General features: G+C 42.6%; 2 protein-coding genes across 5 annotated transcripts in view; both read right to left on the bottom strand.

The window, feature by feature from the left end:
* Positions 1 to 449: 449 nt before the first annotated feature.
* On the bottom strand, positions 450 to 15,815 carry LOC125440187 (cytochrome P450 2U1). 2 transcript variants are annotated; one of them, XM_048509857.1, is made up of 5 exons: positions 15,222 to 15,811; positions 11,091 to 11,726; positions 6,811 to 6,972; positions 4,369 to 4,536; positions 450 to 3,027 (listed from the first exon to the last, which is right to left on the bottom strand). In XM_048509857.1, the coding sequence occupies exons 1-5, from the start codon at positions 15,691 to 15,693 to the stop codon at positions 2,849 to 2,851; spliced, it is 1,617 nt and encodes a 538-aa protein (XP_048365814.1). In that variant the 5' UTR covers positions 15,694 to 15,811; the 3' UTR covers positions 450 to 2,848. The 2 variants fall into 2 exon arrangements, with proteins under 2 accessions (XP_048365814.1, XP_048365815.1); XM_048509858.1 differs by having other exon boundaries at positions 2,855 to 3,027; positions 4,369 to 4,472; positions 15,222 to 15,815.
* Positions 15,816 to 19,826: 4,011 nt separating this feature from the next.
* SGMS2 (sphingomyelin synthase 2) overlaps positions 19,827 to 25,303 on the bottom strand; it is a 47,376-nt gene continuing 41,899 nt past the window's right edge. For all 3 annotated transcript variants that reach the window (XM_048509835.1, XM_048509836.1, XM_048509837.1), the window contains one exon: positions 19,827 to 25,270. In XM_048509835.1, the coding sequence (XP_048365792.1) occupies positions 25,067 to 25,270 (204 nt within the window). In that variant the 3' untranslated portion in view covers positions 19,827 to 25,066. The remainder of the gene's footprint in view (positions 25,271 to 25,303) is intronic.

The raw sequence follows: 25,303 nt of genomic DNA, 5'->3' as shown, positions 1-25,303 counted from the left end.
CCACTCCTCTGAGCTGCAGAAAGCTTATCTGGTGAACCAAATGTGTTTCCACACTCCTACATCCTGCTGGGTGACCTTTGGCTAGTCACAGTGCTTTGGAACTCTCTCAGCCCCACCTACCTCACAAGGTGTCTGTTGTGGGGAAAGGAAGGGAATGGAGCCTGTAAGCCACCCTGAGTCTCCTTACAGGACAGAAAGGTGGGACACAAATCCAAACTCTTCTTCTTCTCGACATCTGTGCAGAATGCTAGGGGTATCTGACTAGAGAGTGGTGTTAGGTAGACCTGTTCTCAAAGTGCATGTTTAGTCTTATGGGAAGAAATAGGGAAAGCAGTAACCGTGAACTGAAAATATGAAAATCAGCGCTTAGTTTCTCTAACACCACACAAGCACAATAAGATTCACTCAAATACATTTCATGGAAAAGCAAAAACGGCTTCCAGACCATAAAGCTTTCAAAATAAAAAGTTTATTTAGACAAAGAGATTCACACTGAGAAGCAGATTCTCAGGTTGTATGTAGAAGTAGAGGCACATTTTCAAAGTAGCAATAGTCTCAAATGGTAGTTTCAAATGGTAATGACATCTTACATCTTAAAATTCTACACAAGGCATTCGTGGGGGTGGGGGAGAACAGGCAGAATAAACATCAGCACAATACAGGCAACCTACACAGATCATTTGTGAGGCCTTTCATGCCTCCTAAGGTAGAAATATACGTCTTTGGATCCTGGACAAAAATGATAAAGTGCATCATTTAAAAATGGTGCCTTATTATAAGAGGTGTACATGCCATACAAAGTTGCACTGTCAGCTTTGCAGTGCAGTTTGCTTCTTGGTCTGATTTGTTTAACAGTATTGAGCGGAAAATCAGAAGTGCAATTTTCAACTTTTCTCTTGAATGTTTCAGTCTTTCAGGTGTCATCCCAGAACTTTCAGCCCTCCCCTGCCGCAACCCTCCAGGCTTCTCCACAATGCAAGATTTCTGTATCTCAAATCTGCACAGTGTTGATTAATAGATTTGTACCTCCTTTGCATTAGCACACAGGCTCCTTTAACTAGAAATAAATTAGAAATGGAATGCTGTATTTACATTGCAGTGGGTTCTTCCCTGCCAAGAAGGCCAGCCCAAGGTTTTGGCAGTGACATTTCCTTCCTAGGATATGTGAGTGTATGAGATGTGTGCGTTCAAATGGCTTCTTGCCCTCTCATATTCCTAGATGGCCCTGATGGAAATTATTTCACCTTCCACAAGAACATGCAGCCACACATTGCCACCACGTTGAGTAGTTCGATCAAGCTGTGAGCCTGCCTACAAAATCCATGAACACGGAAAATAAGCTAGCTGTACCCTGTTTCCCTGAAAATAAGACAGTGTCTTATATTAATTTTTGCTCCCAAAGACGTACTATGTCTTATTTTCAGGGGATGTCTTATTTTTCCGCTCCACAGCTGCATGCTCTGGTCGATGGGCATGCTTCCAAACAAAAACTTTGCCACGTCTTACTTTCGGGGGATGCTTTATATTTAGCACTTCAGCAAAACCTCTACTATGTTTTATTTTCGGGGAAACAGGGTAGTTATGAGCACTACCTTTTGTAACATTCTTACTGAAGACAGAAGAAAGAAAGGCAATTGAGAACATGCAGACAGGATTTATGCCAGGCACAGCGGCACAGTAGAAAGAGCAAGTGTGAGGTTTCTCTTTCTGCACGTTTTGTACTGTGTGGAGCTGAGAGAAACACTGCCTGTTTTCATAGTAGTGCAGTTTGAACCATGTAAACATGGTTTCCCATAGCATGTATGCAGATCCTCAAATATAATCAGAGTAGATGCTGTAGGTCAGTTGCTGGCTATATCTGTTTCAGTTCAGAATGGATCTGCTGTAAATTCATATTGCAGGCTAGTCTCAAATGCAGGGTGGGGGGAAGCAAGTGTCACCACTATAAACTGATCAACTTCTAAGTAATTCCATCAGATAAATTTCAAGTGCATACAAATGTGTATCATATGAGCGGTAAGCTCTTTCTGGAAAATGTTTTTATCTCCTCTCCCAAACTGTTTTTATCTCCTCTCCCAAACTGAGCTCAAGAAAGGCTTGTTCTGTGTGATTGCACCAGATTGCACCAGCTCTGATTGGCTGAAGCCAGTGCCGTCAATAACCCATAGTTGTTCCCATATTGTAAAAATGGTTTCTGATTGGGAAAGGCAGACCATCACAAATATGGAATACATGATGCATTCTAGTGGCTTAAACAAAGAAGCCTGCCTGCCCGAAGCACGGTGGGACGGGCAAGTCACTGCCTTTGTACCTTAGTTCTTTTCACAGTGAAAGTGGGTAGAAGCCAGGCTCAGCCTGGATGACGAAAAACTGCAGTGAGTCCTCTTTTTAAAGTAGGTCTGCAGGCACCCTCCGTGTGTCCTTTTAAAATGATGTTCATGATTCTTATATGAAAAAAAAAATCCAAATATACCCCTACTTTGTTTTTGTTTTTTCATTCTGAATCCACTGTTAAATTACATTGTACATTAGAATCGATATAAAAAGCTACTTACCAGTAAGAGTTTCTGCACCATTTTCTAAAAATGCATCATTCTGCAACAAAGAAGATTAGAAAAATCTTCATCCCCACCCCACCCCTCCAATCACAAAAGAGGTTCACAATTCTTATTCAACAGTCCCCATGCCAAGGGAAAAGTGCTTGATAAATTCGGGGCAGCCTGTGGGCCACAGGCTCCCCATCCCTGCTCGGGGTTGATGATTTTGCTAGTGAAGTGCATTTAATATAGAGCCCTGAATTTCGTAAAAGTAACACAAACTTCATGCAGCATTCTCCTCGGGGGTGCCTTCATCTCTTTAAGGCAATTATTTTGTATGGAAAGGGAGCCAAGGTCAGGCCAAATCTTCCTTCCATTGGTGGCTTCTTCATGTCCTCTGGATACAGGAAAGAGAAATCTTTCAGGAGGCTCGTCAACATCAAGAAGAGCTCCATCTTGGCTAGCTGTTCTCCCATGCATACGCGTTTTCCTAAAAAAAAAAATGTCACGAGAACAGTGAAACGTTGTTAACTGAACACCAATAATACTATGGCCATGTGGCAATTCGTGTTGATAACGGATATTGCACATCTTATCACAAGCCAGCTTATAAACACATGAAGGCTATCTCACATTTACTTGGAACGGTGCCGTATTATACAACAGAAGTGGAGTAAACAAATACTCTTCCTAACTGGCAAAGCTCTAAGAAAAATCAATGCTTAAATCAAGGTGGGAAATATATCTAAACCACAGGTCTAAAGGTCTTCTCCAGGGTTTCTGTTATTCAAAAATCTTGTAACACGGAGGTCTATAGCCCAAAAAGCTCTATTCAAAACCTTCAAAGTCATTCAGCTGCTGACATTTATAAATACTAACGCTTCGGTGTAATGCACAGGAATTGTTGCCAGGCGGAAGTTTACAAGGCTGAGATCTTTAAAAAGAATAGCAAATAACAAAGTCACACTACCAGTCGATATCCCCCCCCCCCCAACACACACACACACACACACTGATTTTAACAGAAGGGTAGTGATTTCTGCCAATTTTTTTCTCCCATGACAGCCCACAGATCCAGGCTCCAAATTTTGTTCCCACGGGAGAGGGGTCAGTAGACCCTCAGGAACAGCACAGGTGACAGAGAGGACAGAGGGGAGAATCACTGAAAGTCACCACTCCCTCTTAAGAAAACAAGTGCCCTCGAGTCTTCAGAATATGTGGTTGTTTACAAGCCAATGAACTGGATCAAGCCAGATTTTCTATCAGTTTCACTCAACTCCCCTCCATATTGCAATCACACAACCTACAAAGCTTTTCCACATGCAAGTTTACTAGCCTGGCCAAAGAAGTCAGCACTATCCTTTTACAGCAGCAGGAAAGCTGCTCAGATCCAACCCACTATATTTGAAGAACTAAGGTCAATCATCTCCTATTCGGCGGTTTGGGGCGCTGTTGGTTAGCCAAGAATGTTTGATGTTATTTTGCATAATTGTGCGAACATGCACACAAGCATATGTATGAATTCTTAATACAATTTAAAAGAACAGTTCTGCAGCATCATATGATATACCCAGAGCATGGGATTATGTGGGGATCTGAACTCATTCTGTTACTTATATGGACCAGGGCAAAAACACATGCAGGTATAGATTCTCCAGGGATACTTAATGAACACAATTTTTAAAATCTCCCACCATCAACACCATGTCTGCCCCATGTTTTTCTAATTATAAACAACAGAACAACAAAAGGATTTTTAAAAATATTTCACAGCCATTCCTGAGAGCTAAATAATCTTTGTGTACCACCCCTCCAAACACAGATCCATTACCGATTCCAAAAGGGATGAATGTTTCCTTTTTAAGAAGCTGGCCGTTTTCATCCAGAAACCGTTCAGGGTGGAAATCGTCTGGGTTCGTCCATATTTTGGGATCTCTGTGCACGGACCACAAGTTACAGAAGATTACACTACCCTTAGGAATAGTGTATCCCTGAAGCACTTTAAAAACAAAAATATCATACATTTAATAAAAGGCATTTCTCAAATGGAGAGACTTTACTCGCAGAATATTAATTCCATTAAAGTCAACAGGATTTTAAAATGCATGCGTTCAACTAGGTTGCTTTTTGGAAGGATTCCGTTGCACAAATCTGTTGTGGTGAGTTTGTGCAACAGGTTCCATTTTTGTGTTATGCATCTGTGCCATGGACACTTTCTGGGATATTTAAACAGTCTTGGAGAAAGTTAAGCCAAATGGCCTACTATGGTGGCTGGCAGTGCTGCTTAGTTCAGTCCTGGGCCCCACTCAGAGTAACAGACATATTTACTCTGTGCATCGATGCCGCAGCCTGGGTTGGAGTGGAATGGCCTGAAGCACTGCCACAAACACTGGGGGCCACTTGACTCAGCTGGCGCTTAGTCACCAGCAGCCCTAAGGAAGCTAGGTTCAAGTCCAAGGGCACCTTGGCGACAAACAATATTTTGGGAGTTTAGGCTTATGAGGATTAAAGCTTCCTTCATCAGATACTTCAAAGGCAGCATTCCACTCATCACCTTATTAGCAAGTTAAATAGCCAGTCCACCCAGGAGTACACAGTTGATTCTTTCCAAACACAGTTCAAGTAAAACCCTAGCATCTGGATAAGAAAAGAATGCTAACCTGGCCTTTGACACAGGACCCTGAGCTTCTGAATAAATATGGGGTCACGTACAGTGTGTCAGGAGATAAAACTTTATCAGAGCCAAAGGTGATATAAACAAGCTCTGTGAAGCAATCCTGCAGAGTTTTGACCTGCAACATAACTGCAGCACAGGGAAATCCAAAGTAGAATATTTCAGTTGCTAAAACGGATTAAACAAGAGATGCACAAAATGAGACAAAATTGGGTGCAGTTTTTAGTCCAAGGCCTGATAAAGTCTTCTCTCTTCATTCTTGTATCACTCTTTGAAACAGATAATCAGCTACTCCTGCCATCTGCTGGAGGACATTAATTCATTAGGCTGCCATGAGTGGAAGCGATTTAACCATACATAACACGCAAATTGGTCTACAGGGAAAATTTTGCTTGCTCATAAAACTCCATGAAGGCACCCCTGTTCTATGTGGCAGGCTTCTTTCCCAAAGTAAATGCCCTCCTCTTCCTCATTCTGAGGACATAATGTGGTGTAGTGGTTAAGAGCAGGTGGATTCTAATCTGGAGAACAGGTTTGATTCCCCACTCCCCTACCTCAGTGGCAGAGGCTTATCTGCTAACCAGATGTGTTTCCGCATTCCTACATTCCTGCTAGGTGACCCTGGACTAGTCACAGTTCTTCAGAACTCTCTCAGCCTTACCTACTTCACAAGGTGTCTGTTGTGGGGAGAGGAAGGGAGAAGAGCTTGTAAGTCACCTTGAGTCTCCTTACAGAAGAGAAAGGGGGGATATAAATCCAAATATGATCACATGTCAGTTTGGATCCTGATCACATGCACACACTCTATCATGGCTGCTTCTAACTTGTTAGAAACTTATTGGGGGGGGGGGGGAGTCGATCACAGAACACCCATATAATCTCATATGAGCCTTAGACCAAATTCACACAAGGCACTTGAAACACTTTTGAACCCCGCCCTGCTTGTATGGAGAACTACACCTTCTACATGCTTTGTTATCAATTCTTCCATTGTCTTAACGTATGACCAAATGGTCATCAATCTTGCAGGAAGCTGAATTATTTCCAAAGATTTTTTAATGAGTAAAAAATTGTCAGGTTGATGGATGCCAACATAATGTTCCAAAGTGCCACGATTCAGCAAGACTGCAAAACTGTAGGGTTATTATGTAGACTGGGGTGGGGGGAAAGACACATAGCCTAATGTAGCATAATGTACAGATTTTGCTTGCACAATTCACCTGCGGCTTGGGTTGCCAACTGCCTGGTAGGGCCTATAGCTCTCCCAGAACAGTGACAGAGAGAAGTTCCCTTGGGGGGAGGGGGGGAAATGGAAATTTAAGAGGGCAGAAATTACCATTTCTAGGTGAATTTTGTCCCTCCCATCCCTGAATCTTCAGGGAAGTCCCAGGATGGAGTTGGAAACCCTTTCTGCGGCAGACTATACGTTGTTTCTGCTCTCACTGCAGGCAGAGTTCTGAACAGAGAATGAACTTCACAAATTACAAAAGAAACAATGAAGCTACAAGGCGAGCCCTTCAACCTTTGGCTTTCCTTGAATCTCCATAATATATAAACCATCTCTCAAAGGCACAAGAAGCAGAATATCACAAGACTTACCAGTAGTTTCTGATGCCATTCGAGGAATAGAAAGAGGGACAACCACTGTCATCCTCTGAACTTCCATGATGGTGGCTTCCGTGAAGGGCATGCGTGCCTTGTCAGCAAGGGAAGGACACCTATCCCGGCCAATGACTAAATCAATTTCTTCTTGGACTTTTTCTGTTGAAAATTAAGATTGTGGGGAGAAAGTAGGACCATCTCCATGAAGAACATTGTTCCGTCGTACTACCAGCCCACCAGTTAAGATCCAACTCACAATCCCTGCTCTCAGTCCCCCAACTGCAGAGGTGAAGGCAGGTGGTGACCGGTAGTGGAGCTTTTTCAATGGAGGTGACCTACCTGTGGAATGTCCTCAGCCTTGAGGTTTGTCTGGCACTTACCCTACTGCTGGTTAGATATCAGGCCAAAACAGTGAAACTTTTTTTACTCAAACTTCTAATTGTGGTTTGATGGTTATTTTTTTACTTAGTTTTGAGCAGTTTGTTAATTTTTATGATTTATGTGCTGTGAGCCACCTAATGCAGATTGTTCGGAAAGGTAGCACAGATGTTTATTTACTAAACAAATAAAGTAAGATGAGTGTTTGAGGAGGGTGTTGATACACTTGCAGCACTAGTGAGAAAACATTTAAAAATTGTGATACAAGTTGTAGGAGAGAAATCTGAAATATTTTCCATTTGATTTATCCAACAAGCAAAGTGCTGCCACTTCTCTCTATTACCTGCTCTTTCCTCTCCTCCATCATAAGTTGTAGGAGTTGTGTTACTCAGCAAATACTATCAGTCACAACAAAATGCTGAATTCAAAGATGGATGTTGTGGGGACATCTATATGTGAGTTGAACTGGAAGGTGGGGATGATGGCGACTACACTCCACCCTCCATCCGCTACACAGATAAAGAGTGGGGCTGGCCACTGCCCCACCACAATGTACCACCCACTCAAGCAACCAAACAGGTCCTTAATCTGAGGACAGCCTCCAACCTCCATCCATCCTTTCCCTTTTTGAAAGGGCAGAAGGAATAACACTTCATAAATGTATTCAAATCCTAAACAATGTGGTATAGCAATTCCAAATGAATATCCTCAAGTTGCTATTCAGCGACAGGGGAAAACATCCAGTTCCCACTCTACTCTCAATTTCAGTAATTTTGATCACATTCTCCCAAGCGCTACCATACATAAGCTTGTAAATTTTATATATCTTATCTATCTTAATACCAGCTGTTAAATACCACATCAGCATAAACTCAGAACTGAGTACAGGTGACTGAGGAACAACAGTAAACACTGGGCAAGCTCAGTGGTGCCACAATGGGTTTTTAAAAAGTCTTTTGGCATTATAATTCTGCTAAGGTGTTCATGATACTGAATGGAACCTGTCACCGGGCGGTTATTAGGTGTACCCCCAACACAATAATAATAACAATAAACATAACCACATTTACAGTTTCTTCACAAGGGTAAATAGACTAAACCACATTTTAGATTTTAAGTGGGTATTATGAAAAAGAGGTGGGGTGGAACGCTGCTTTCCTTCGCCCTAAGAGCCAAACTACACAGTATATCTACCATCCCACATAATTGCTATAGGGGCTTGCAGCAAAATACCAGCTGCAAATTCCCCCTAGGGAACTCAATTAAAAATGCTGCAGGAGCCCAGTTTGGATCCGGAGCAAGGCATTTGGGGGGGGGGGGGGGAGGAGGCTCCCCCTGACTTGAAATGGCATTGAGGGTGTTATGGAGCAAAAAGAGCCATTTTGGAAAAGCATAGAGGAAAAGCAGGAGTCTTTCCTCCCCTTGCCCCATGTTCTGAATCTGAACTGGCCCCTGCAACACTAATGACATGTGCTACAGAATCCAGTTGAAGGTTCCCATGGTGATTCCATAGATGTAATGTATTGTTTGGAACCACATGGCCCTGGTCACTTGATTAAGGCCTGAAATAAACCAGTGAACATTTAACAAAGTAGTAGATTATGTACAGTTAGGTAACTAGCACAACTACAGCTTCCACGGGGTAGTCTATTCAAAAGTAAGCTAGACATTATCTTCAAAATGCTGGTTTTCCAAAGCAGTAAATCCTAAATAAAAATCATAGATCAAATTTCCAAAGGTTAAAATGCTACATATTTTGTTTTTCTCGCTGGACAAAGGAATTTTCCTTAATAAGGGCAGATGTAAAGGTCCAAACTGCTTAAACTATACTTGCACAGTAACTTAGTTGTAATCATGTGATGAGGTGATTAATTATAGTTTGGTTTGCAAAATATTGCTGCTGATAGAAATGTATTTTCAAGGGCTCGCAATCCTTCTCAGTAGCAGCTGAGCAGGCTTGAACTACACATGTAGAAGAATGAGATGACAGAACGGACTACACCATTTCAAACTGCGGGAGGGGGGGGGGCTGCTTTAGAATGCCACTGCCCCATACACACTGTTTGAACAAATTGATTAGAATTGACAAAGGCTGTGGTTTTCCAACTATATTCCAAGTAATCCCCAAGTTCCTTGAAAGCTTATCAAGAACTTCTCAATTACAAGATCAGTAATGGCAGACAAGGTTCTCTAAGGGCTCAGTTACATGTTAAAGTTTCTTCTGCGTATATTTTAAACCAGTCTCCTCCTGTTGCATTTTTTCCCTTTTTCAAGGAGTTTTCTGTTAAATATTTATTAAAACATAAATATGGAACTGATACAAACAAAATTCTAAGACACAATGATAAAACATCAAGTATACATGCTTAAAATTAATTTCTCATTCTACAATTGCTTTATTAATTCAGGAGGAGGTGGTGGGAAGAGAGTGGGAAATTTTCTTTCCTCTTATGTCATGTCCTTCCAGAAAAAGCCACCCTTGAGTTATTTTTATTCCAAGAGCTAATCTACAGGTATTTGTATTTTTGTTTCTCCTGTGGGTGTTAACAGCAGTTCAGAGGAACCTTTTTCCAATGGAAAAATAGCAGGCAAGAAAGGCCGAAGTTGCCTCTTCTCACTGTACTCCCATCTCCTCTTTAATAAAGCAACCCCAGAGGTTGCATTTGCAGAAGGAAAACATGTGAACATGTCATGTTGAGCCCTGAGAATTGGCTGACCCACCATTACCAGTTCTTCCTATAATGTGCAGTCGCAGAGGAACGCTCAGTGAACTCTCAGTTCACGTGAAACAATGACCGGGCCTCGCGTGACCTGAGGATGCACCTTGAGTTAGAATATGCTCTGAAACGTTCAGCAACCCGCCAGGATTCCACAGTTGAAGGTACTCCCTGAAGATATAAAATTTGAAAATGACTGGCTTAAGGTGAATCCTAGAGGGGAAGGAAGATACAAATTTCATCAAGGGCAGAACTGCTGCCATCTGTTCTGCCCCCACCCATTTGCTTTGTGACTGAGTCGATTGATGCCAAGTAATATTGGTATAGTTTGAGCACCTTCTGTTGTGTGTGTATGTTTTGATATTACAAGTTGCTTTGGGTCTACCCTGAGTGGAAAAAAAGCAGGTTAAAAGCACACAAGTAAATGAAGACGAGAGAACCCACAAAGACTCATGGGAAACATCTCACCCACTCTCCACAATGTCCTCTTTCTCTTTCCTGAAAGTCCCCAAAGCCTTGTCCCTTTTCCTACCCTGTTCTCTTAAATAGAGCTGTCAACCTCCAGGTTGATCTGGAGATCTAGAATCACAGTGGGTTTCCCAACTACAGAGCTCAGTTCTCAATAGGGTTGCCAACTTCAGGAGGTTATAAAGCCATACAGTCCACCCTACAAAGCAATTATTTTCTCCAAGGCAGCTGAACCCCTGGGATTACAACTGCCCTCCAGACGACAGAGATTTGTGCCCCTGGAGGAAATGACTGCTTTGAAAGGTGGACTCTGGCATTATATCCAGCTGAGACCTCACCCTTCCCCAAACGTTCACCTTCCCATTCTACCCCAAAATTGCCAGGAATTTACAAACCTGGTACAGGAAACCCTAGTCAGGCCTGGCCCCAATAGGTCCTCCCTCAAAGGCCAAAATAGCGCTAGAAATGCCCCTGCCATCTCCTCTTGCTTTTTTATTAATAGAAACTCAGCCTGGGGAGTTGTGGTTGCCTAGCAACAACAACTGAGGGAACCTGTCACTAAAGCTACAGGTACCTTTTTTATTTGTAGAAAAAAACTGTCTTGCCCCTTCACAACTCCATTCACCAGTTTTCAGTATCATCAGTTTTGGTTGACTTCACCGTTAGTATACAGACGCTGATAAATAAACATGAGTGTGCAAAGATGCCATTTACCTTGCACTTGTGGGTGAAGTGATAAGTACAGCAGACTCCAGAGCAGTGTGTTAGTCGTAGTGTCTGTGCCTGCAATGAAAAGGTCCCCGATGATATAGAACAGGTAGTCTTCGTCAAAGCTACTTTCACCATCGGTCTTCTTTTCCTCATCCACTTGAAGAAGGTACATGTCTATGAAGTCCCGGGGATTCTGGGGATCCAGGCTTTCCCTGTGCTGGGTGATCATTTTCTTAAGGAAAGCGGTGATGTCAATCACAATTTGCCTCATTTCTCGAAAGGGGCCAAAAGGGAGGTAGTAGAACCAAGGGCAGAGATTCACCAGCGTGATGGGGAGGTTCAAGCTCATCTCCAGACCCCGCGACATGAGGCTCAGCAAGGTCTTAAACTCAATGTCATCGTAATTAAAACGCCTGCCGAAGGCCATGGAGCAGATGACGTTGGACACAGCGTTGCTGATAATAGGGAAGGGGTTAAATTGCTTCTCCCCGTGTTTCAGAATCTCTTCCTTCACATACTTGAATTCCTCAATGATTTTAGGCTCCAGGCTGTGCTTTCCTAACCCAAAATGACGCAGAGTCGAATGAGAGAATTTCCTCTGTTTTCTCCATGTTGGGCCATAAGGGGCAAACACCACTCCTGAACGAAAGAGAAAAGGTGTGAGATTGGAGAAGATCCTGAATGGAGTTGCTCTTGCTTCCTCTTTTCCTTCTAGCAATCGTCTCAACCCGTGATCTTCCATGGCAGAGCAGGTATTTGAGCCTGGGTTTCCCCAATCCTAGTCTGAAACTTCAACCACTATACCCCTCTGGCTTTCATGGAGTGACAGCTGTTGAATAGCTACTACCGTGTTTCCCCGAATACAAGACAGTGTCTTATATTAATTTTTGCTCCCAAAGATGCGCTATGTCTTATTTTCAGGGGATGTCTTATATTTCTGTATTCTGTTCGTCAGGCATGCTTCCAAACAAAAACTTTGCTACGTCTTACTTTTGGGGGATGCCTTATATTTCGCACTTCAGCAAAACCTCTACTACGTCTTACTTTCCGGGGATGTCTTATATTTGGGGAAACAGGGTAGCAGCTGGGCTTGGTTGAATCATGCCAGTCACAAGGTATCCAGTTAACTAATTGTTCCTGGTGGGCCTGGTCCCCCAAATCCTCTTTCAAATGCCAAAGTAACCCTGGAAAAGGGCCCTGCTCTCCCCATTGTCAAGGCTGGACGGCTGGCAATATTGTTTTGGCTGCCCACTGATGATCACTGAGGAAATTCTGTTTCTTAAAGTTACCAGTATTACTTCAAAAGCTACAAATACTGCTTGCATTTTTCATTTCGGTTTTGTGTGCAAACCTGGGGTTCTTATCAGGTTTGTAGAAAGGTCTGTCTGTCTGTTCAAGACTCCAGTCTATGGATATAAGAATCCATGTGTTAAAACATGCTATGATCCATTGATGATTCTTAAAACTAAAAAATCCATTCAGTGATATGGTGAAACTAAATGACAACAGCCGGTTAGTAAACAGCAATGGACTAATACAGGACACAGCCAAATAAGAAAGCACCACTTATTTTTATATTTATGTAGCTATTTCCCACTTCATCAGCATTTCGAAGTGTCCCCGGGCTGGTCGAAAGGCATGGGATCTAATGAATTCCCAGAGCAATCGCAGTAAGCGTTCAATCTTGGATCTGCACCAAAGAGAATGGAGAGTTTAAGATTTACCCCTGCGCCATTTTCCCAATCCAAAATGGCTCTGGGAAGCGGTTTCCCTTTGAGGGAAATTTATGTGCAGCTCAACAGTATTTATTATTATTTATTTATTACGTTTGTATACCACCCTCCCCCGAAGGTACCATCAGGTTTCCCCAACATGACAAATAGTGCCCTACCCTGAGGTTGTTTCAGGTTGAGAAAATGGCACAGAAGGTAAAATTTCCTCTCCCTGTGGTCCCAGTCTTAATCAGGCATGCTTGGGAATTAAGTTCCACAAACAGAACTCCCAGTGAGTGTATGGTCAATAGCACTGGACTGGACAAAGGGGCTACAAGAACATAATACATAGTTTGAGAAGGAGTGAATTGTCCAGGCCACTCAGAAAGCCAAGTCAAAGGTTCAACCTATGTTTGTGGCAAAGTCCACCAATGCTTTACATAAGCAGTACAGATTACCGGTAGTTTGAAAATGTGATAGCTAAAGGCTCAGAAATCCTACCCTATAGATAGTAATCTTAATTACCTTGTATATTATATAGCTTTAAGGGTATTTTTTTTAATATAAAGAGCAATTGCGTATTAAGACTTGTTATTTTTGTGGGTATTTGTGAATCCGGAGAAAACGTTTTAACTGTCAAAGCTATTTGCAGATAAAACACCAATTTGCTAGCAATAAAGTAGCTTTGATGACAAGGCAGACACAGAGGTCTCTGCCAACTGTTAAAAAAATAGTACACGCATCAGCAATGGTGAGTTAATAGAGATGCAGGGAGCTGATGCGGAAAGACAAAATTCAGAAGTTGGAGCACGGACAACAGTACTTCAATTGAACACGATAAACAGCTTTATCATCAGGAATTCAATTATTCTTTTTATTCAGCATTCTTCTCAATTCAGCTCTGGTAAAACTGGGTTGCAGTGTGATTGGGGGATTTTTTGAGGGAGGGGGGCTGAATGCATCACTCTTCAACAGATCAGCACCCTTCACCAGAATGTGCAGCAACCACCAGATCTTATTCAAACTAGTTAGTGCTGATGTGCACATCTCCGTTTTCTCTCGAGTGTTTTGCAACATGAGACAGTGTATTCCAGACTGTGTTGATACCGTCTAGTGGCATTCATGTTTGTAGAAGGGCATATAAGCCTTGAACAAGCGATAAGAGACAACCGTCTTCTCATCTATCAATTCTGCACAAGAACTACATACTTGAACAGGAGGAACATCTCTTGAAAAAGAAACCAAGGTGGATTCTGCATGGGCCAAAAACAACAGTGTGAAAACAGTGTAACATGGTTTAAAACAATGTAAATTTACACTGTTTTCATACCACTGTTTTTGGCCCATGCGGAATCTGCTCAACATACCCTTTTTCAAACCATCATACACTCTGACAACAGTTTAGATCGAAAATATCAAAATGCCTCCAAAGGTTAATAATCTATGTATCTGTCACTATAGAAGAAGAGGAGAAGGAGGAGTTTGGATTTATATCCTTCCCCCTTTCTGTTCTGTAAGGAGACTCAAGGGGGCTTACAATCTCCTTTCCCTCCCTCAACCCCCACAACAAACACCCTGTGAGGTGGGTGCAGGGCCATTTCTGTTATGGTGCCTCATCTCTGGAATTTCTTTTAATTCTGCCTGCAAACATCATTAACCATGAGGGAGGGAGAGAGACAGCTTTAAGTTTCTAGCTCTCATGGTTGATAGTTCAGCTGTTGTGCTAGTGAAGCATATGTGGAAGAGAGAAAAAAAACACATTACTGCCTCATCAGAACTGCGTGTATCTGCAGTACTTCACATCCCAAGTTAATTCTCTTGAAAGAACTGCGTGCTCTTGGGAAAAAACCAAAGCTGTTTCTCCTAGGTTCTGCTTAAAGCCCTCACCCCCATGAGCCAGTGGCAGTAACAAAATTCAGAAAACAGAAAGGAAACAGAAAGAGAAAACAGAAAGGAACAGAATTTCTTTTCACTGTGCTAGAAATGGCTGTGTACTGTCATCTCCAGGGTCTACTCCATTCTCCAGGCCCTGAAACGTATTTTGTCACACAAAACTGACCTCTGTCTAGATAGCGGGATTGTCTATTTTAAAAAGGTGCTATTTAGCAGCACACAAAGGAGAACAGCTTGGCCACTGCAGCACACAAGAGCTTTTGGTGGCAGGTACCAGCCTCTTTGCTGACTACAATGTACTTTCCCTGTTTGGATTGAACACCCCTTGTATTTCCTGCAGCCTGTGGCAGAAGCCCAGAAGCCCTCTGAACTAGTGAACAAACCGTGCCATGTGGGTTATTCTGAGCCCCAGGTGCAGTGCAGAAGGGCCTACGGGTGCAATACGCGCCCATGAGCCCAGGCTCCCCGCCGCTAGCTCTGTAGGGAGCACCTGCAGGCTGCGCTCCGTCGGGCAAGGCCCCTTTCTTACCCTTTTTCTTAGTGATGAGGGTCACCAGGGGCATGTTGGGCCGGTCGCTGAAGACGTCGGCCTGGTTGACCAGGGCGTCGCGCACGGCCTCGAAGTCGCTGAGGATGACGATGGGCCGCCTGCCCATGAAGAAGCAGAAGATGCTGCCGTGCATCTTGCTCAGGCCGGTAAGCAGCAGGTGCGGCGAGATGCGCCGCGGCACCTCGCCGCCCGGGCCGAAATGCAGCTTGCCGGAGATTTGCAGCCGCAAGCGCCCCAGCAGGTCGGGCAGGAAGGCGGAACCGAAATTGCCGACCACGGGCCAAGGCTGCGGCCCCGGCGGGAGCCTCTGCGGCGGCCGGCGGCCCAGCAGCCAGCCCAGCCACAGCGCCAGCGCCACGGCGGCCAGCAGCGCCGAGCTAACGGGATCCTGCACCAGGACGGGCAGCCAAGCCGAAGGCGCCGGGCGCTGCTCCTCCACCACGCTCGCCATGATGCTCCTTGCGTGCCCCCGAAGCCGCCCGCAGCGCCCGCCCGCCGCCTCCCCTTTGTCCCCGGGCGCCAGCTACATCCAGGGCGCCCTGCCTGGGCACAAATAAGCCACCCCCGATGCCAACACCCCCGCCTCTGGCTGGCTGGCTGGTTGGTTGGTTGCCTGCGGGAAGGGCGGAGCAATGGCAACGATGACCTCGGAGGGGGGGAGGCGTGGAGGTTCCCCCCTGCTGACGTCACCAGAGGAAGGGACTTCCCTGATTTCCTCGCGCTGGACTCGCTCTATTGACTGCCCCTCCCCCGCGTTATGTCCGAGCTAGCTCTCCCTTCTGGCTGCGCCAAGCATAGGCAGGGTGCATACAAAGCTCCATGGTGGATTCCGCACAGCACATTTATAACGAGTTGCAGCAGTCGTTATAAATGTGCTGTCCGGAATCCACACGTGACACTCTCCCAGGTAGCCGGATTATTATACCACTGTTCACAAAATACAAGCTCTGGCGGACAGGAGCCGCTTCTCTTGTTCAAGCTGCTAGCATTGTTCATGCTACTAGCATTGTTAAATATATATTGTGAAAGTCTGTGAAACACACCCATACTTTATAATCAAAAATGAAAGAAAAACATTTAGGATATAATGTAGTCCCTAGAAGTCCGAACATTTCCTGCTTGTAGTGAATATTTAGGAAGGCATCAGAGCGCTGTGCTAATACTGAACTTTTACATGAGATGTTTTGAAAACCACCGATTTCCTGTAGTAGAAGGCTCATTCTGCACATGCAGAATAATGCACTTTCAAACTGCTTTCAATGCTCTTTGAAGCTGTGCAGAATGGCAAAATCCACTTGCAAACAGTTGTGAAAGTGGTTTGAAAACGCATTATTTTGCGTGTGCGGAAGGGGCCATAGAGCCAAAGTCTACGTTTGCTTGGTGTTATGAACTGCTGGGAGGGTCTGTCATTTTGTCAAATGACAAAACAACAAACCCCATCACCGAGACAGTTTACAATTCTCAATCAGCTGTATAAAGTTAGTGAGATATTCACTTAGAAGTCTTACTTGGGTTGTCCAGATTTACTGCATGTGATTCTTTCATAGGGATGCCAACCTCCTTGTGGGATCTGGGGATCCCCTGGAATTACATCTCATCCAGACACAGAGATCACTTCCTCTGGAGAGAATCGATGCTTTGGAGAATGGACTCTCTAAGGTCCCTTGTCCTTCCTAGGCTTCATCCCCAAATTTCTAGGAATTTCCCAACCTGGATCTGGCAACCCCATTGACAGTGTATGATTTTAAACATTTTTTTTTTAAAAAATCTGCACAGCCAGTCAAATCTCCAATAATCAATCACTATTGACTATTAGAATTCTCCAAACAGATTTTCTGTCTTGGTGTTTGTTGATTTCAATGGCTTCCATGTGAAGTCTGATATAATGGCTGCCAGAGTTGTCAAGAATTTCTGTGCCATCAAATAAGATCCTATGTCCAGCTTGGGTTAGACTCGAGCATATTCAGCTACTGTTGGTTTCTCAATTTTGTTTAGTCTGCAGTACCTTTCATGTTATTTTATATTTGTCAGAATGCTGTGTTTTGTCAACCCTATGTATACTTGTCCATAGCTGCATGGTATATGATAGACCTCTGCGGAGGTACGGGGTCCTCTCTTGTCCTTTGTAGACCGTAGCATTTGTGGTATTTTTCTGGTGGGTCTGAAGACAGTTTGAAGGTTGTGTTTTTTCATCATTTTTTTCATTCAGTCTATGATTCCTTCCATGTACACAGAAACACTTTCCAGTGGGGGGTTATTTTTCCTCTGATGTGTGTTTTTCTCTTGATTTTATAGCTCTTTGGATTTCCATTGGGGAGTCACCATTTGGTTTCAGAGCCCAGCGTAGCTGACTCAGTTCATCAGTGAGAAGGTGAGATTTGCAGATCTGTTTTTCACAGTCTAGCAGAGTTTTGATTATGCTCCTTTTTGTCATGGTGGTGATTGGAGTTTTTGGATAGATAATGCTCTGTGTGGGTCGGTTTTCTATAGACCCATGTCTAATCCAGCACATTACTTATATTCTTCTATTCCCTTTTAAAATGTAATTGTTTTAAAAATAAACATACATACATGCAACTTAAAGGAACTATGAAAAGTTAGTGACTTGCCCTCAACTTTCTCTGACCCTCTCTAAGCACAGTAAAGCACATACCAGTGGTTCTCAACCTTTTCAGTATGGTGACCCACCATTCGAAAGATACTTGATATGGTGACCCATCCAGGGATGGCCCAAGGCAAACTATGACTCTGGCACCCATCTTGTTCAGCATTCCAATTTCTATAGCAGCTAACCAGATGTTTTTGAGAAACCAACACACATCACACAAAGAGGGCACCTGACTCCACTACAAAGCCCAAGTAAGTGGTATTCGGACATGCAGAGCCTTTGCATATGGAAGTTACATTCCAGCCTTTGACCACCCTTTCGTCTTCCATTAATCCCTCTCAGGTTCTAAGAAAACTCACTCTAGTAAACATCAGGACCCTCTTGAGTTTTTACTAATCAAATCAAATATACAGTGAAGAAAAAATACCAACTAGTGTGTGACACGGAACCTAACAATTTTCAGGGTCAGATAGTGATTTCCAAAATATGAAAGAAAGCAATGGAAGGAGCATGGGTGGTGGCTGTTTGGGAGGACTGGCCTGCAGCTCACTTTTAGGTTCTGGACACCATCCACAGCAGCTGATCTATAGCCTGTGGTTTGTTATCTGCCCTACTGAATTGGGCTTTGAATGCCAAAATATACATGAATGCTTGGAATTGAGCCGTAAGGAGTCATGTGAGTGGGGTGACTGCCTCAGTTGGTAGCTACCAGAAACTTTCTGCTGAATTGTGGTTTAAAGAGAACAAACCACTTTGGAGTATCATTTCTGAGAAGGAACTGTTGGTGTTCATGCCTACTGACTTTGGTTTGGGGAATTCATTGATGATCTCTGCCTGATCTGGTTGTTGTGTGAGGTCAGCCCTGTTCCCTGTAGTTGCACCATAATGTACTTTTTAAATGCTGAAACCTAACATTTCCTTGGGAGATACAGATGAAGTTTAGCCAATGATCCACAGTATTACGAGCACCAAATAACAGCAACTCTTCAGACTCACAGACAGAGGTCACTGTCTACCCAACCAAATGAGAACTGCTTTAGTGGAAATGCTAAGTATGGAGCCTAACGGAATGTTTTTTGTTCTAGAAATCTAAATTACCCATTTTCAGTGATAGATTAATAATTCTATTTTAGATAGAAACAGGGAAGAGCCATGACAATGATACAAAATGAAAATGGAATTATTGTACAACTTCATATAATAAACAGAGTGTACTGTGCTACCAGGTTGTCACTCTTCCCTGTAGACTGGCTAATCGGTCAGAATATCTAGAGTTGTTTAATAGCATAAACAGCATAAATGTTACCCGTGTTTCCCTGAAAATAAGACAGGGTCTTATATTAATGTTTGCTCCAAAAGATGCATTAGGGCATATTTTCAGGGGATGTCTTATTTTTTCCCATGATTTTGCGCCTCCCACGTGACCAAGGGAACCCGTAACAAGGGCGTATTTTTGGAGTAGGGCTTATATTTCAAGCATCCTCCAAAAATTCTGAAAAATCATGCTAGGGCTTATTTTCGGGGTAGGCCTTATTAGTAGTTTAGTACTTTTTGAAATCAGAACATAAGTTAAATGCCACAAGATTTATAGGGTATATGAGTGTTCTGCTCTCCTGCTTCTCTTGCAAAAAATCTTCCACTCCAGATTTTTAATGGTAGAGACAGCTCTTAAGTAGAAATAGATACCTTCTAGTTTGACTTCAAAATAGACACACAGACAGTAAGGCACCAATGAATGTATATAGTACTCAGACTGCTTTAGTACAAACTGTGTATCTGTGACATAATAAGTGAAAGGTGAAAGCTCATGTCTGAAATATTTATTCCATTCAGAATGCTTGGCAAAACATTTCAGAGGTAAAAGTGAAAAAAATCCTGAGCTGCCTTTTTTAAAAAAAGAGACTTTATTGAGATGAATAGTGCCTCCCTATACCCACTTCCCCACATTCAAGCACATAAAAATACTGAAAATGGTATAGTTTTCATAATATATAGTATTTATTTCTGTTTCCCGGGCCAAATCAGAAAGACATATTAAAAGCAGCAACAGTGTAGGCAAAAAAGGTCATTAAATTTCTCATCAATGCAAAATATACATGGACAAAAATATAAAATGGTTTGCATTTTACTTGAAACTCACCCACCCTTGGTAACTAAGCCACAAAAATATGCTCAAAACTGACAGTACTATTTGTACTTATTAGGGGGCTAAGAGGCACATTGCATAGAGGTCCTATCTTACATTTATTTATTTTAACTGATTCATCCAAGAGATCTGTTCGTTGCATGTCATCTGTAGTTACAAATTACCTTCCACTCCCGCCCCTTTGAGGCTACCACTACTATAGCTCAGTCCTATGCAGGGAGACTCACCCTCTAAACCCAGTTCTGCATAAGAGGAAGCTGTAAACAGACTTCCTAAAATTAGACGGCAAAACCCCTTTTTCAAGCACCTGAACAAATAAGCACCTAGAACAGTACCTACTGTTTCTAAAGTGTTGTCAAAGGCACTTCAATTACATCTGAGATTAACACCCCCCCCCCCAAAAAAAACCCCCAAACAGGCAATGAAATGACAACTATCATCTGAAATAAACCAGACATATTTAAAGACTATTTGACATTATATAAGTTCTGTAAAATTGGATCTAGGAACAGATTAAAAAAAAACACCACACCACCACATTCATGAAGGATAATGGAGTGTGACAATAAGGGTGGTTTTGAGTGGGCTCTAAGTCAGTATGTTCCTTGCAGATATACATTATCCATCTGACTAATTTGGTTGCCAACTTGACTCTAGCACATCATATATTTATATAGATCACAGATTAGCTTCCCTTTTGAGCTGTGTTTATGGCCTACATGCAATGTGATCACTGAAGGTGGCTTCAGAAACAAACTTATATTTAGTGTGTTGTCGAAAGCTTTCTTGGCCAGAATTAACTGGCTGTTGTAGGATTTCCAGGCTTTATGGCCATGGTCTAATAGTTTTTGCTTGTAACTTTTCGTGCTCACCTATGGCTGGCATCTTCAGAGGCCTGTTAGTAAGATGCGTTTCTCTCCATGGCACAACAGATTTTACTATGACATGCCTCTGAAGACGCCAGCCGCAGATAGGGATGAAACTTCAGAGCAAAAACTATTAGACCATGGCCACACAGAAAACCCAGAAAAACCACAAAAGCAAGCTTACTCTCAAACTCTTACTGTGTACGTTTTTTTCCTTATAACTTTCAGTTAGAATCATTATTCTGTCACATGTTCTTGGGAAGTTCTCAAATATGTAGCAGGAAAGAGTATACGCTAGGCCTGCAAGATTTATGACCTACCAAAGCAAATGCCAGCTTATCAGCCAAGTAGATCCTTGTCAATCTCCCACTTGTGCAAAGCAGCAAATACAGAAGGATCCATAAACCCCTGATGATACATCACGCATGGCTGATGAATTGGGTTTTGGTGGGTGGGCCACAAGTTGAGAATTTCCAGTATGACAGATTCTTTGTTACACTAAATATTCAATTGCAAGCCTGCTAAGAATCAGACTGTTCAAGTATATCAGCATCATTTCTTCGCGTTCTCTTTGTTTTCATTTTCCAGGTTGTGAAGTTGTTTTCAAGCACAGCAAGTCATTTCCAAGGCTCAGTAATATCTGCCATCTACATATATTGATCTATTTTTACTTTCAAGTTTAACAGTAAACATCTAGTTTCTGATCCTGCCTAAAAACCCCACAGCTCAGACTTCACAGTGCTGGTTCATGAAAAAAGAGGTTGGCCTGATCAAGTTTGCTCTTCTTTTCCTTCATGAAGGTACTGAGTTTGTGCCATTTGTGTGCCATTTGGACACCAGGTGTTTGTGTTCTAGATGTGAGTAAATCTCAAAAAAGAAAAGAAAAGCCAGACAGGCTTAAATCACTCTGAAATCAATAAGATTTTAGGAGTTTAACTGTGAGCTTAAGTGTCATTGATTTCAATGTGATGGAGGTGGCTGCAGTTTTAAACAGATTGTTCCAGCTCACATGACTGCTGCAAACATTCACACTGTTCATAGCTTTTGTGTGTCTCAGGGTTACTTTCATGCCAAACATCTATATTACTTTTGAACCCAGTTTAAAAATCGCAATGGGGCCTTGTTTAGAAATGCAGACCTCTACACTGCAGCTACTGGACACAGTCCGTTCACGCACATGCAGTGAAGTGCAAGTACATGGCAGGATTTTTTCCCTGTAAACAGAAGTTCACAACCACACTGCTCATCGCTTCTACAGCTTCCAAAACTTCAGCCCGGCTTGAGGGATCTTTCACGTATGACAACGTTCCTAACACAGAAAATACTTTGCATGCTATCTGCCTGCAACAATCCATGTATAGATTGTTTTCAACAACACACACACGTGCATATATTTTGTTGCATCTTAGTCCATTATCACCTTCATTCAGGTGGCATGCCATGCTGGACACAGAATATTTTTTTTGTGTGAGTTTTGCCAAGATTCGAGCTGCCTCAGGGTGTACCATGGGAAAGTTGCTGTATGAAAAGGAGTCCAACCACATACACAACCCTCCTTTCATAGTTCTCTGGAGTGAAGTCCATGTTCCTTATAAGTCCCCTCCCCTCTCTTTTAAACAGCCTGATTTTTTAAACCTGAATTGGTTATCGTATCGGACATATCTCATTCTGTGCTAAGTCTGGCTACTTATCGACACACACACACAAAATTACAGTATTTATGTTCAGAGGGTTGAGAGCAAATGAGTGACTTTTTTGTGTAGGAGGGGGTAGGGAGAGAAACGCAGGAGGATGACCTGACTGTACTCTCTTCTATTATCAAGGTGAATTATGTACTGTGCTAATATCTGCTGTTGCCAAAATACATTTCTGGCTTGAACACTACAGTTAGCATTGTTATCTAATATGACTGGCCCCTAGACATACAGTACATGGCAGGATTTTCCCTGTAAACATTCTGAATTATGAAATTTCAAACATAGCTTTCTCTACACCTCCCTCCCCCCGACACGAATCATTATATATTACTTTATAACATCCAATTGGGTTAAAGGTGAATTCAGTTGTTTATTCTGGATGTTGCTTTTACTGAGTTTTTTAATATAAACAATTGGCAAAAAAGAAACCAGGAAAAATTACAGCATCATTGACTTCTGGATATTGTCATGCTAGTAGTGGCATGAACTGGCCCGTTGTTTTACATTTGCCTAACAAAATTTAGGGAGATTCCACAAAGACACTGTATTATTATAGACACATCAAAGAAACCCTGACGCCAAGAAAGTGGCAGACTGGCCACCTGACCGTTTAATAATAGTGAAATAAACACACCAGTTGCAGAGAACAGCCTTGGCATCCATATCTGAACAACCAGAATTCATGCCAACAAAAAAACAAAGTGGTGTTAATCTGTAAATACGTCACATCTGGCTCTCAAGTTCTACATTACATAGGGTTTGGGGGGGGTTTTTTGTGTGCAAAAAATGGCAACATTCTTACTTGGGCATTTGAAAATCCTTTTTGGAAGGCTGTCTGTACAAAGCCAAAGCCAGTGAATAGGAATCAGTGGGAATTTTGCCTCCCACAGCCATTGCATGGTACTTTAGCTAAAATAATGCTTACCTGTGTGGCAGACTTGCCTACGCTTGTCAAACCACAGTGTACCAGAGTGGCAACAAGAGACCACAAGACCGACATTTAGAGATGGGAAATTCACAAACCGTGGTAGTGGGTTCTAGGCAGGACTGGTAAGAAACCAGAGAGGTCAAGACTATCATCATAACATAGCTGGAAAAAAAGGAGTCCTTGGATCTCATGAGCTAGAAGGAAGAATCCCAGATGCCTATGGGTTCTTGAACATGTGAAGGCTGCTCCAGTGTATTTAAGGCAGACCCCAAGTAAAAGCTGGGGAAGAGAGGCCCGGAGGCAAGTTTCTACATGAGTGGGTTGCTACAAGGAAGGTAAAGGGAGCCAGGGATGAACAAGAACCTCCTCTATGTCTAAGGCCTGGCAGAGCTTCCTTAGATCAGGAGAGAAGCCAGAGGTTCTGCGACATCGGATGTAGAAAGAACAAGCTAGGTTTTCACAACGTGTAAATGCATGGTTATGGACATATGCGTTACAGTGACAATCACAAAGGGATGTAGGCAATCCCACAGGAGCCTGGTGAAAATGTCAAAATTACGGGATTACACTGGCAACTTCAGAAAATGGTCAGAGGGCAAGTGGCGCGTTGCTTATCACGATGCAAGGAATTGCCAACCTTTCTTTTGCAACTGCAGAGCATTATTTTGTGCGTTCGCTGCAACATATACCGCACACACTCCAATGGGTTATGCGTATGGCGTGCATTCACACCCGTGCAAGCTAAAAGGTCAGCAGAAACCTTTATCTCGTCTCACATCTGTGTATTTTTTAAAATAAATTATTTCTCTCCTTGTAGGAGCCAGACAATGTTAGTAGGCATTATCTCTAACTTATCATCAGGTAAAATAGCTTTTTGTAAATTTTCAGATATAAAATTACCACTTATTTCTAAAAATGTAAAAGTCAGTCAAGGATAGACAAAATAATTGGAAGTTGTGGTGGTATTACAGGATCGTAATATATTCATTCCCATAAACAATATAAAAATATCAAGGCTCGCTTCCGGTTTCCGTCACTCAAATACACAAGGTTTTGCCTCCACTAGTGAACACAGTAAAAAGCGTTGCCTGCATGTTTTAGTTTCCCTCCCTATACTGATGCAGAGAGAGACCAGCATTATGCCTTTAGCATTCACTACAGTTTTGCCCGTCAGACTTCAGAACCCTGACGCTGTTATTTTGTTTCGATGCTTCTGTGGATAAGTGATACTTAACAACAGATGGCGCGATGTGTTCTTTGGCACCTCTTAATCTCATTAAGAAACCAAAGTCTTGGCTCTTTCTCCTCAGGAAGTATTCGGTTGGCACCAATTTGCTACTGAGTGCCAGTGTCTACTAGCACTGAAGAGTAGGATGGAACTGTACAATATGACTAGAAAAACATACCAAGGGTACTTTTTGAAGTCTACAGTTGTCTTTTTCTCAAATCAAATTCCACAACATTTGGTCCACTTCTTCAGTTAACATTACAGTCCCCTCAAGAACTTTGGTTATAGCACAAATGTTTTGGTAAGAAGGTAAAAGCAGATCCTTTTTTTTTTTTTGCCTTCTTCGTTTTCTCAGGTGGATTTTTCATTGTCCTCGCCTGTTTTCTGAACCCGGGAGTACTTTTTGCATGAAGACTTGAAGCAGCTGGGCGGCCAAGATATTGGCCATGCAAAACAGCAAGGAACTGAACCTTGTACGTTTTTCTCAAAAAAATGGAATACTGGATACCACCATGCTCGAGACAGAAAGTTTGTTTGCGAAGAGACCTTCAAGTTCTGTACAGAAAGGAAACATACAGAACATCATGT

Source organism: Sphaerodactylus townsendi, linkage group LG10, assembly GCF_021028975.2.
Source record: "Sphaerodactylus townsendi isolate TG3544 linkage group LG10, MPM_Stown_v2.3, whole genome shotgun sequence".
Lineage (NCBI taxonomy): Eukaryota > Metazoa > Chordata > Lepidosauria > Squamata > Sphaerodactylidae > Sphaerodactylus > Sphaerodactylus townsendi.
Note: the sequence above shows the minus strand (reverse complement) of the source record. Positions and strands in the feature narration are given on the sequence as shown.